An 11231-nucleotide genomic window follows, 5' to 3' on the forward strand; every position below is an offset into this window, starting at 1 on the left:
TTTAGTATTTACTATTATCTACTGTATACTAGTACTACATAATTATTATGAAGTATACTACTAGTGTTATGGTCTATGGTATACTTGCATGCCAATGAACTCGCTAGGGCCACCACGTGCAGTCATGGGATCGCCAACATTCAAAGGCAGGCACAATCAATAAACCTAGGCACTTCTACTTCTACTTCGACTTCTCCCTTCTTCTCTTCTTTAACTCTCTTCTATTGTGAGTCCATTATGGGTCCACGATTGTATCGCCGTGTTCTACTCACCACGCTCGTCTTGCTGGCCATCGCTGCTGTGATCTACACCATCTCCCGCATCATCGCCTTTGCTCAATTATTCGGTCTCACAAAGCCTCACTCCGGCATTCGCATTACGCAAGCCGAAGTTGCAGCTGCCCATAGGATCAACTCCGACCCGCGAGAGCCTCTGGTTCCCAAAATTATCCACCAGATCTTCCACAATTGGCACGATGCGAACGATGATACTCTTCGGCCAGACTGGGCTGCAGCCCGGAAAACCTGTGTGAATCTTCATCCCGACTGGGAGCATATGGTAAGCTCCCAAGACCATAATTGGATAGTTGTTTCACGGGGCTATAATCGAGTGGCGTTACTCTAGCTGTGGACAACCAAATCGTCTCGCAAGTTCATTGAGGAAAAGTTCCTCTGGTTCCTCCCCGTCTACGATCGATACCCATATCCCGTGCAGAAGGTAGATGTTATCAAATACTTTGTCCTTCGCTACTATGGCGGAATCTATATCGATTTGGATAATGTGAGTGGGTTCTTAATTAGCATATCTTTCTCTTCCCCGTCTACATCGATTCGCCTGTTGACTTCTACGTGTGTGTACCAGGGCTGTGCTGCAAACCTAGAACCACTCCTCTACTACCCAGCATTTACTACGGACGGCGGCCACGGAGCCCTGAGCAACAATATCGTCGGTGGCCAGCGTGGCCATCCACTATTCTCCCTCCTGACCGATAATCTACTCCGCTGGCAAGTGAACTACATACTTCCCTACGCCACGATCATGTATGCCAGTGGTCAGTGGTACTTTACAGCAATGTGGGAAAGGTATCACTCATTATTGTCACGCGAAAAAGAATGGCTCCAAGGTAGTGACGAGCCTGGGCTCGCGCCTCTATATCACATTCTCATGGATGGGCGCCCTGGTGCAGACCCTTGGGTCTTCTTCACTCAGGTGGATGGCAATTCGTGGGCGAATTGGGACAATCGGATGTTTTCTGTTATAGGCGACAATATAGCCTACATTACGCTGCTCTTCAGCAGTCTTTTCCTTCTCATCTTGTGGGCTTGCATGCGATACTCTACGCGCGGGTCTCCCGAGACAGCGCAAAAGCAATCGGCGGCTTAGATTGAATTCGGAAGGAATTTCCTACAGCGACGACTCTAGTCACTCATAATTAATACATTCTTTACCTCGATCTACGCTACATTTAGATTATAGCCACCTAGGGGCTCTCTGATCACGAACTATCATTGCCGAAATGCGACGAGATGCTCTATTCAGTACCAGACAAGATTGAACTACTTCTATGATTCCTCTACATACTTTCCCGTCGTTCCATCAAGCTGTGCTTCCAAAACCGCACCCTTGCCATTCAAAACACTCTGGATAGCCTCTGGCAATTTCTCTGACAACTCCAGCACAGTCGACGCCCGACCAGCCCACATCTCCCCACCAGCCGCAGCCTTCGCGATGCCAGCATAGTCAGGCGTCGGCGCAAACGAGATATTCAAATCTTCGTTAGTGGCACGCGAGCCATCACCACTAGGGTGGACAAGCAGCATGCTACGACGCGGGGCATTCCAGCCCTTGTTGTTAAGCACGATGGTCAGAACAGGGATTCCATAACGACGCGAGATCCAATAGACAGATCCAGGCACGGAGAAGAGGAAAGTTCCATCACCGACCACCTGCACGACGAATTTACCCTTGCCAGGTCCGCCATGCTGCACATCTGTAGCAAGCTTAATACCCAGTGCTCCACCGCCACTCCATCCCAAACCACCGCCACCGCAGTTGATCCAGGAATTTGGCTCAGTAGCTGCTATTTGATCGGCGACGAAGTGTGTCAGAGTCACGGCTTCAATCGCCCAAATCGCATCAACTGGACAGGACTTTCGCACTAGGCCCATAAGGTAGTTGACATTCAAGGGTGCATCACGACCACCCTCCGGGACCACTGCGAGGTCGGCAATCTCCTTCCGTCGTGTCTGATAGGCTTCATCACGGCCCTCCCGTAGAAGCAAATTCTCCTTGGATCTAATGAACTGCTGTAGCTCACTATTGCTCGCGGCATGATCGTTGATCTGCTTGAGGGCGGTAACAGAATCCGCTCGAAAGGTAGCCATGGATGGGATATAGAAGACAGGAATCTGCTGCTTCAAGGGATCCACATCGATATGTATGATTTTAGCCGTCTCGGATGGCTTGAACTGGGTAGGGACCCAAGGTACATCACAATCAATCACCAAAATGAAGTCGGCGGACTGGACAGCTTCGTGTCCAGGATATCGCAGACCCAACCAGGCCGGATGGTCCGCTGGGAAGCACATATCGCTACCTCCAGTATCCAACACACGAATACCCTTGAAGGTATCCGCCAATGAGACCAGCTCCTTCACGGCCTGAGCCTGTCGACCCGTATACCCGACAATAACCAGCGGATTCTTTGCAGCAGCCAGCTCCGAAGTAATCAATTCAATACCAGCAAAAGGCAAAGCTGCCGGGGCAACAGGACCCCAAACCTTCTGATTCAACTGATAAGGCTCAATGTCCTCCTCCATAACCTCGCGGGCACCGACAAGGTAAACCGGACCTTTGGGGTCACTCGTGGCGAATTGCAAGGCCCGATTAACAATCTGCTTAACATTCTTGCCGGACTTGATTTCTCCGGAATATCGACAATACTGCGAGACGATCTGTTTCTGGTCGGGAACATCCTGGATCCAATGAATATACTCCGTGCGTGACCCGCGCATCTCGCCTTCAATCGTATACGGCGAAAGACCCGCAAATATAAGAACAGGTGCGCGTCCACATGAGGCATTGTGCACCGCTGCGCCGAGTCCTTGCGTTCCAACATCGACGTGGACGATGACTGCTTGCGGCTTCCCTGACAAACGGGCGTAGCCGTCGGCCATTGAGAGTGCGACCATCTACCCTCATATTTCAGGTCAGTGGGGAGCAACTCCAATGGATGTGATTCATTCGTTGATTATAGGTGATTTCCGAAGGTAGCCGAGGAGGGAGGGGGAGGGGTAAGGTGCTGATCTTGAATGGTGGGATCCTCGACGTACCTCATTGGGACAGGTTATAATCGTCGGGAATTGGCCTCCCCTCTCTTTTTGGCCTTTGACCATCGCCTCGAGGATGGAGGGGTGGTCGGAGCCTAGATTGACGAAGACATGGGTTACGCCTCCCTGGTATGGAAGTTAGCATGAGGTTCGGGTTGGATGGGAAATATTTAATGAACGATTGCTCAAGTTCTTGCTGGGGTTGCCATAACTTACCTCCCATAGAGCTTCAAAAAATGCAAAGGATGCTGTATAAACCCTGGCTGGGGTGAGCTGAGGACTGGATTCCAGGATACTAGACTGTGCACATACATGATTGCTTTCTGGTTCAAGTTCTTGCAACTGATTCACACCATGAAAAATGCAGGAATAGCTGGCGAGATATAAATACCGAATGGCTATTTAGTCAAGCTCAATGAGGGGAAGCTGGGGCGCAATCGCTGCCCAGTGCCAGTGCCTCACTACTTCGGACACAAGTCCGACTGACGTGGAGGCGTGGGGGCATCTCCTCCAGCTTCTTGCTTTACCGAAGAACCCTATTTTACATACAAATGCGCCCCTCCTCTACCAGGCGGTAAAAAGCTTTTTGTCGCATTCACTAAATCGACGCGGGATCAACCTCGGGTCGGTGTCGACCGTGACATGGGGTTAACAATACTTGCTAAGCCCCCACGTCTTAAGTACTAGGTAGTAGTGGCACACCTCGGCCATATAATTCCGTTCGTCATAGTATACATCTGCCGCATTATTCAGCTGCTATTAGTGCCGGGATAGCTTGTCATTTTCGGAGATGATTTCTCTTCGTAGCTAGTCAAGAGATCTACGAGGCTCCGGTGGACCATCGGTTGGTATATCTTCAAGCTTGGCAAAATGCAAAATGAATATAGAACTTGGAATATACGACTGCTAGTACTCATAGACCTGATGAGGATGGCGATGAACGGGGCATTTATACTAGTAATCTCATGAATAGACCGAGCCCCGCCAACCCTAGCAACATTGCAGCCTGGCATGGTCGCACGATTACAGATGATCCGCTAGTAGGGTGTAGTCCAGCCGAAATCTTCGAGTCCAAATTGAATTCCACATCATCTACCTACCGCAACATACACGATAGATATCATACTCAAAGCTGCTTGAGTCTATGGCTCGCCCGTATGACAAGGCCATAGCCGACGTCGCACACTACGTCTTCCACTTCAAACTCGACGAGAGCGATGAAATGATATGGGAACGGGCTCGGACGGCACTTCTCGATGCATTAGGATGTGCGATAGAGACGGCAGCGACAAGCCTGGAAGCCCAGAGTCTAATCCAGCCTCTTATTCAGGATACGATCATCCCCAGTGCGTTTCAAGTGCCGGGGACAAGTTTAAAAGTCGGTCCTGTCGAGGGCGCTTTCGATCTGGGTGTTTTGATACGGTATCTCGATCATAATGATGCACTGGGAGGAGCGGAATGGGGCCATCCATCAGGTATTTCGTATCGAAGATAGAATGATTCTAGGTAGAAACAGAGGTTGACCAACTTGAATGAATATAGATAACCTAGCAGCCATTCTTCCCGTTATGGATTGGTTATCTCGCGCTTCCATACCAGGTCGTCCTGGACATACAGGACCGCCCTTGACAATGACTACCTTGCTTGAAGCATTGATTAAAGCGTACGAGATACAGGGATGCTATCAAATGCAGAATGCATTCAACAAATATGGAATCGATCATGTAGTATTGGTGAAGCTGGCCTCTGCCGCTGTTGTATCTTGGTTGATGGGCTTGACGGAGGAACAAACTATGGCTTCCATCTCTCATATCTGGATGGATGGGCACCCAATCCGGGTCTACCGCTCTAAAAGCAGCACAATTCCACGCAAAGGGTGGGCCGCAGGTGATGCCGCTCGCAGGGCTGTACAAACAGCACTTTATGTCAGGGCTGGCCAGCCCGGGGCACAAGAGGCATTGACCGCAAAGCCATGGGGTTTTCTGGCTCGAACATTCGGTGAACGCGGGTTCGAGTTTCCCAGGCCATTTGGCACGTGGACTATTCGAAATGTTTTCTTCAAAACGATGCCTGTCGAGGGGCATGGTATCTCGGCCGTGGAAGCAGCTATCGTGCAGCGCCAGAGGATAGTGGGTCATGGGTTGCCTGAGCCGGCCAAGCATATCGAACGTGTTGAGTTGCGTACATCTGAAGCGGCCAACCTGATTATCAACAAAAATGGGCCCCTGCAAAATGCCGCAGATCGAGACCATTGCATTCAGTATGTTGTCGCTCTGTCTTTCTTAAAAGGCAGTGCTCCAGCAGCAACCGATTACTCCGGTGAAAGCCCATGGGCAGTCAGTGCCGAGCTGGCACATCTCAGGGGCAAGATAAGTGTTCGCTCTGATCCACAACTCACCCGTGATTATTTGGATCTAGACATGAAGAGCATTGGCACAGGGTTGACAGTCGTTCTTAAAGACGGCACAGTGCTTCCAGAGGTTCTAGTCGAGTACCCGATCGGCCATGTGCGAGACGCCCGAACCAAGCGAGCCTTGCAAACGAAATTCATGCGCAATATGGCATACATGTTTCCAGAGACGGAGATAGCCCATATGTTGGAGGTGGTTGAGAACATGAAAACACCGATTGTGGACTTGGTGGACTTGCTTGCTCGGCCAGTGGCCAAAGGGAGACTGTAAAAGGAGTCCCATTCATTTGGCGCCCTCGCACCGGGATTGTTCATATTGTGAGATCTTTCAATCAACCTTGCCTACTCCCTGCAGAGTCAAGTAAACATCCGTACCCCATCCCCAAAGACTTTGCACAGCGATGCTACCACCAAAGTATTCTGCATAGGCACGACTCAGAGGTAATCCATACCCAAGACCAGCAATACTACTCAAATGGCCACCACTGCCAGATAGTGTATTCAAAGCGTCAAGATTGCCATTCGCCGAATTGGAAAAATCCATATCAGAGAATGTGGTGAAACTGTATGACCAGATATGAGGTAGGACTTCAGGGGGGGATGCCACCTCCCCGATCACGAATGCGAATTGTAATACTCTGCGACGATGGGTTTGAATACCCGATCGCTTCATTCGTAGAAGACGTATCCTCGGCCAGATCGACCCCAGCATCGGCCTCTTCCTGATACGGGTGCTCTTTCCCGGGGACATCAGGCGCAGCGGCGATTGTAATCTCAATGGGCTCGCGTTCATTGCCTGACTCGATAGTCGCGCGGAACGCATTTTTCAGCAACTCCGTAATTATGTATTCCACATGCACGGGAATATGCGCGAATGTAGCCTCTGGCTCTCCTCCAATTTCGAGACGTGGGCGGACTCCATACTTGAGCTCGCAGATTTCCCCGACGAAATCCTCGCAGAGCCTGATGATTCGGGAAGGCTGTAGAGCCGTGTCTATGACCCCGATGTAGTTGGGTGGAATGGAGCTATTAGGCGAGGCTGGCTCGGCCTGTGCTCGACTAGCTGGATCGTCGGTTACTGGCTGTGAGGCATAGTGCAGAGCTAGGTGCTGCTCGGCGATCAACCGAGTGCCGATACGTGCTCTTAAATGGGTGTCCAAGAAGCGTGTCACGTCCTCTGGACTCACGTACTTTTGACATTCGAGGAATCCTCGCGCGAGGACGGGGATGGTGTTGGTATGTGTTTGGACAAGGTCGGCGAGCGCGTCACCGAAGCGATTCTCTTCCTCGAGAGTTGTTATCTCCCGTTGTTGGTAGGGCAGTAGGGCAGACAGTGAGTGTTGGTAATTGTTGTATATTTTCGACACATGGGGGTTGGAGACGACGATAAATGGGAGGTTACGCAGGGCTTGGATCCGCGAGGCTAACCGCGCGGGGAGGAGGGAGAGGGTGAAATTCGCCGAAGCTAGCAGTGCTTCTTTGGACAGTGGTGGACGTCCTTGCCTAGATAATGGAGAATGTATGAGCGCTATTCAAGGTAAATGAGTTTGAAGAATCAACAGTCATATATACCTCAGTAAATCTGCCAGTGTCAAGCGTCGACGAGGGCTTGAGGCTAGCTGAGCAACCTCGTCTCTGGCGGCATCCGAGCCGGACCTGTGAAGGGACCAATTGTGAGCTGGCCGCGATGTTGAAGACAGGCGAAGTAGGCTCTGGGGCGTGCACAAGAGTCGCCTTTGAACTCCAACCGGCAGAGTTCTTGACATTATGGCAGCCATTTTGTGCCGTGGGGCAAGAAGGGGGGGGGGAAGTTGGTGTGAGAGATATTTCGGTCGTGCTCATCTTTGTTGAGGCGGTGACGATCCGTGGGGGGGGGCGGATATCCTCGGCTCTGGCAATGCTTTACTAGTGGACACTATCATCGGGATTTGCCTGCTTGTTACCCTATATGGAAGTGTCTGCTGTTCTGTGATACTTTTCAAAACAAGTCTATATCTCCAGAGATACAATTTGGTGTGTTCATGTTCAAAATATTCAATTTTTGAGTGTAAACCCCCACCATGCGAACTTGAGGGGTGGCTCGACATTGGATACAACATACGCCGTGCATGACGATCTGAGCCTCCCTGCATATCATGACAAAGAAGGTGCAGGATGCATCAGCACCGCCTTTTATGAGAGATGGTACCATGAGGTACCTAGTGCTGGGTACTCCTGTGCTATAGAGTACTGTAGAAAAACAAAAAATCCATCGTTAGGATGTCATTGACATTCGTTAAAATCATTCCCTACTAGGGTACACAGGGGGATGAACCGTCCCATTCGGGATCAAACGCTCGAAGAAGGTAGTATGTACAGAAGATAGGCAGATGGCGGCGAAGCGTGTATCCGATATTGAGTCATCACGCCAAAAGCAAGAGCACCGCCCCGCTCTCCTTTCCGGTCTGGTCGAAAGGCCCATGAAGGGTCAAAGGTCCACCGGTACAACCGGACTGACCAAGAAAAGAAAATCGCATCACTGAGTCTGGACGCTGCCGTCAGCCTCCACGTGGATGTGCTCGGATGACTCCAGGGTATCGACGTGGTCCTCAGGGTACTCGACGCTATAGGTCGATGGTGAGTAGGTTTTCCAAAAGTTATGACTCGTATTTAGGTGGGGAAGGGAGAGGAGGGGGCGAGATCGAGGGGTGTGAGGGGTACCGGTGCGTCAACTTACGTGAAGCCCTTGATGAGACTGTACTCATGCTTGATGGTGCCTCCCTTCTCACGAGCTTGGTCCTTGGCCCTGAGTGAGCAAAGTTTGTTAGCTTAGAGACACGGTGTACTCAAATTTCGAGGTGGACGAACTTCTCGAGCTCCTCGGGAGGAGAGTCCTGCTTCAGGGTAACCTGGATGTGAGCGATGTCAGCGGATGTTCTTTTGACTTGGTGAGGCAGGAAGATAAGCTAGCCACATACGTTGTAAAGAGGCATTTTGGCTCAACAGAGTAGAAATGAGGTAAGGATCTAGGTTTTGTTGGGACGGAGTGTGCGAAAGAATTTGAGCAAGAGAGAAAGAGAAAGAGAGAGAGGGAGAGTACAAGTTGGAGGGGAAGTGAAGGAGGGTCGAGCTGTGGTGGAGATAAGAAGAAGCGGAGGCGGGGGGGAGGGGCGACTTAAATACTTCCTAAGGTTCCCTTCGTTCAAGTTTCCCTTTCCTCCAGGCTTTCTTCCCAGTTTAGTATTACCAGCAGCACTACTCCCATGAACCGAGTTGAACTGATAAGAGTGACTTATTTATTCGATACTACTACGTAGAGTAAACTTCTCTTCTCCCACCTCCTGTACTCCGTACCTAGAGGATGGTTATCAACCTCGACCGGTTACACGGCGGGTCTCCACACTTGTCCGACATGAACATGTCGTGATTGTCTCTACAATTAGTCTACCTGAGGGTAGTAGATTCTAGCTTACTTCCCATGAGTACCTTAACCTAGGACATACTCGTACATATTCAGATTACGAGGCTGACGGTGATGATGATGTGCCTCCCACACTCCTTGCGCCATTGTTGGATTACCTCATAGTGTGGACCAACACTCTACTAGTAGTCTCCTGGTGGCCCAGTTTAGTTTAGGTTTGGTCCGAGTTGATGTAACGATGCGGCAAATGCCCGATGACGATATTACTTACGATCCTGGAACTCCCTCAAAACGCGGGGCACTGGCGATCACGTGTGGATGCATGTCATTTCTTGCCTTGCTCTTGTTTTTGTTCTTGTTCGTGCTAGTATTGATCGGATCACAGTCCAGTATAACCATCTATCTCCCGAGGCGGCATGCGCATACCGTGTTGGCCTTGATATCTGGGGCTCTCCGGCGTCTTCCACTCTTCCAACACCTTGGGGTCCGCCAGCTGATACACCTCCACCCCCAGAGGGCGACAGGTCGCGCCCATACCCCCCTTCCTTGTCATCCCACCCCCAATTAGAGAGGTCGCCTGAGAAAACAAGGTCAGTACAATCGGTAAATGTTGTCCTGGGTATCCGCGCCCTCGTATCAGAAGTGAAACGTACCACCAGGGCATGCAGATAGCGCACAAAGAACATCCATTTCGGCAAAAAACTCGAAGTACTCTCCCGACTTTGCGGGGGAGGTCTCCATGAAGTATTTCCCCTGCTCATCCAGCCCCGTCACTTGAAACACATTCAGAACATCGTGAACATCCAGCTCGGTCAATCCGTAGGGAACCACGGCACGCGTGAGATTCGAGTGGCAGTGGAAATCAAATGTCTCGCCGCCCATTAATAGATTGACGTAGGGGTCGCAGCGAGTTCCCAGTAAGTCATGCACTCGGCCTCCAAACTGCGTGGTCCCGAATTCAACCTCTGGGTTGCGCGTCCCACCTGGGCCAAGTACATCATGCAATTGCCCGCCGCCGAGGGAGTCACCGGTGATTGTCACCAGGGGCCGCAGGTAGGGTAGATTGGACCATAGGCGATCCCCAACGGATACATGGGAAGCATGGATCTGACGGGTGCGAGCGGCCCACATACGCTCGCGAGGGTTGTTAGCATTCCAGATGTTCAAATCACCCACTTGCGGGCCCTGCGGCGTGGTCAACCGGCAGATGTGACCGGCGGGAACTACCCAAGCCTGGCCGGAGCATGGTCGAATTGTGAAAGATTCCGTGGGGAGACGAGCTGCTGGGTCGGATGCAGTTTTGGAGATTGACTGGTAGAGCTGCGAGGTAGCGTGTATGCCCGACTCAGGAGGGGCCGTGTAGGCTGGCGGGGGTCGACGAGCGGCAGACATCTTTCGAGATGGGGGATAGTATTAGAGAGGTAGTAAATGAGATATTCCTAATCAATCAAATGCGCTATGCCAGTGGATTTCGCTTATACACTAGTAGCCTGGTCGGCACGGCAAATCTCCGCTATTCGCATTCTTATACCTATTCTATATGTAGGTCCATTCGAGAGTTGGGACTCGGATCTTCCAATGATTGCCCCGCATCTTCGATACGAGCGGAGTCGAATGGACCTTTTTACGTACTTCTTTTCCAATATCGGCTCTTGATGTGATTTAGTCGAACTATCGCAGCAACGCGACCGTCGGGAGGATGTCCCGATAGATCAGACGCTATCGCATGAAGGTACCATTCACAATTCACCGGCCCTGGATAGTGGAGAGTTGGATCTAAACAGCGTCCCATCCGAGTCCCTGTCGGCCGGACGGGGTTATCACTCCCCCTCCGCTCCACCTTGTGTCGAGGCAAAAATACCACCGTACAGAGGCCAATCTCGTGCGCACTTTTGGTCGAATGGCACATTTTGACCCTTTTTTTGTCGTGACACTTCAGGAGTGCTGCTATTTGGAACCCCTTCCAAGGGATTTTTTACTAATTTGACAATGGTCTTTCTTAATCTACTACCTAGGTACTGGTAGTAGACTAATTAGTATATATTTCCAATACAAATTTAGATACACCTCCGCTACCTCAATTCCAAGGTTG

At 50.9% G+C, this 11231-nt stretch overlaps 6 protein-coding genes across 6 annotated transcripts; 2 read left to right on the forward strand and 4 right to left on the reverse strand.

The window, feature by feature from the left end:
* Positions 1-237: 237 nt before the first annotated feature.
* On the forward strand, positions 238-1383 carry N7481_005784 (glycosyltransferase family 32 protein; the record flags this gene model as incomplete). Its single annotated transcript, XM_057265003.1, has 3 exons — positions 238-558; positions 625-780; positions 862-1383. The coding sequence occupies 3 exons, from the start codon at positions 238-240 to the stop codon at positions 1381-1383; spliced, it is 999 nt and encodes a 332-aa protein (XP_057122723.1).
* A 179-nt stretch (positions 1384-1562) lies between these two features.
* N7481_005785 (uncharacterized protein) lies at positions 1563-3176 on the reverse strand (the record flags this gene model as incomplete). Its single annotated transcript, XM_057265004.1, has 1 exon — positions 1563-3176. One exon carries the CDS (start codon positions 3174-3176, stop codon positions 1563-1565), a length of 1614 nt encoding a protein of 537 aa, XP_057122724.1.
* Positions 3177-4473: 1297 nt separating this feature from the next.
* Positions 4474-6010, forward strand: N7481_005786 (putative 2-methylcitrate dehydratase (PrpD); the record flags this gene model as incomplete). The annotated part of the gene is made up of 2 exons (XM_057265005.1): positions 4474-4804; positions 4872-6010. The coding sequence occupies 2 exons, from the start codon at positions 4474-4476 to the stop codon at positions 6008-6010; spliced, it is 1470 nt and encodes a 489-aa protein (XP_057122725.1).
* Positions 6011-6067: 57 nt separating this feature from the next.
* N7481_005787 (alpha-ketoacid dehydrogenase kinase family protein) lies at positions 6068-7505 on the reverse strand (the record flags this gene model as incomplete). Its single annotated transcript, XM_057265006.1, has 3 exons — positions 6068-6302; positions 6400-7242; positions 7312-7505. 3 exons carry the CDS (start codon positions 7503-7505, stop codon positions 6068-6070), a joined length of 1272 nt encoding a protein of 423 aa, XP_057122726.1.
* A 749-nt stretch (positions 7506-8254) lies between these two features.
* Positions 8255-8711, reverse strand: N7481_005788 (uncharacterized protein; the record flags this gene model as incomplete). The annotated part of the gene is made up of 4 exons (XM_057265007.1): positions 8255-8342; positions 8456-8524; positions 8587-8627; positions 8697-8711. 4 exons carry the CDS (start codon positions 8709-8711, stop codon positions 8255-8257), a joined length of 213 nt encoding a protein of 70 aa, XP_057122727.1.
* Positions 8712-9406: 695 nt separating this feature from the next.
* On the reverse strand, positions 9407-10531 carry N7481_005789 (urea carboxylase-associated family protein; the record flags this gene model as incomplete). Its single annotated transcript, XM_057265008.1, has 3 exons — positions 9407-9440; positions 9566-9716; positions 9793-10531. 3 exons carry the CDS (start codon positions 10529-10531, stop codon positions 9407-9409), a joined length of 924 nt encoding a protein of 307 aa, XP_057122728.1.
* Positions 10532-11231: the final 700 nt, after the last annotated feature.

The sequence above is a fragment of the Penicillium waksmanii genome (genome assembly GCF_028829765.1).
Source record: "Penicillium waksmanii strain IBT 27052 chromosome Unknown utg000005l:1.0-5232799.0:1.0-5237142.0, whole genome shotgun sequence".
In the NCBI taxonomy this organism is placed as follows: domain Eukaryota; kingdom Fungi; phylum Ascomycota; class Eurotiomycetes; order Eurotiales; family Aspergillaceae; genus Penicillium; species Penicillium waksmanii.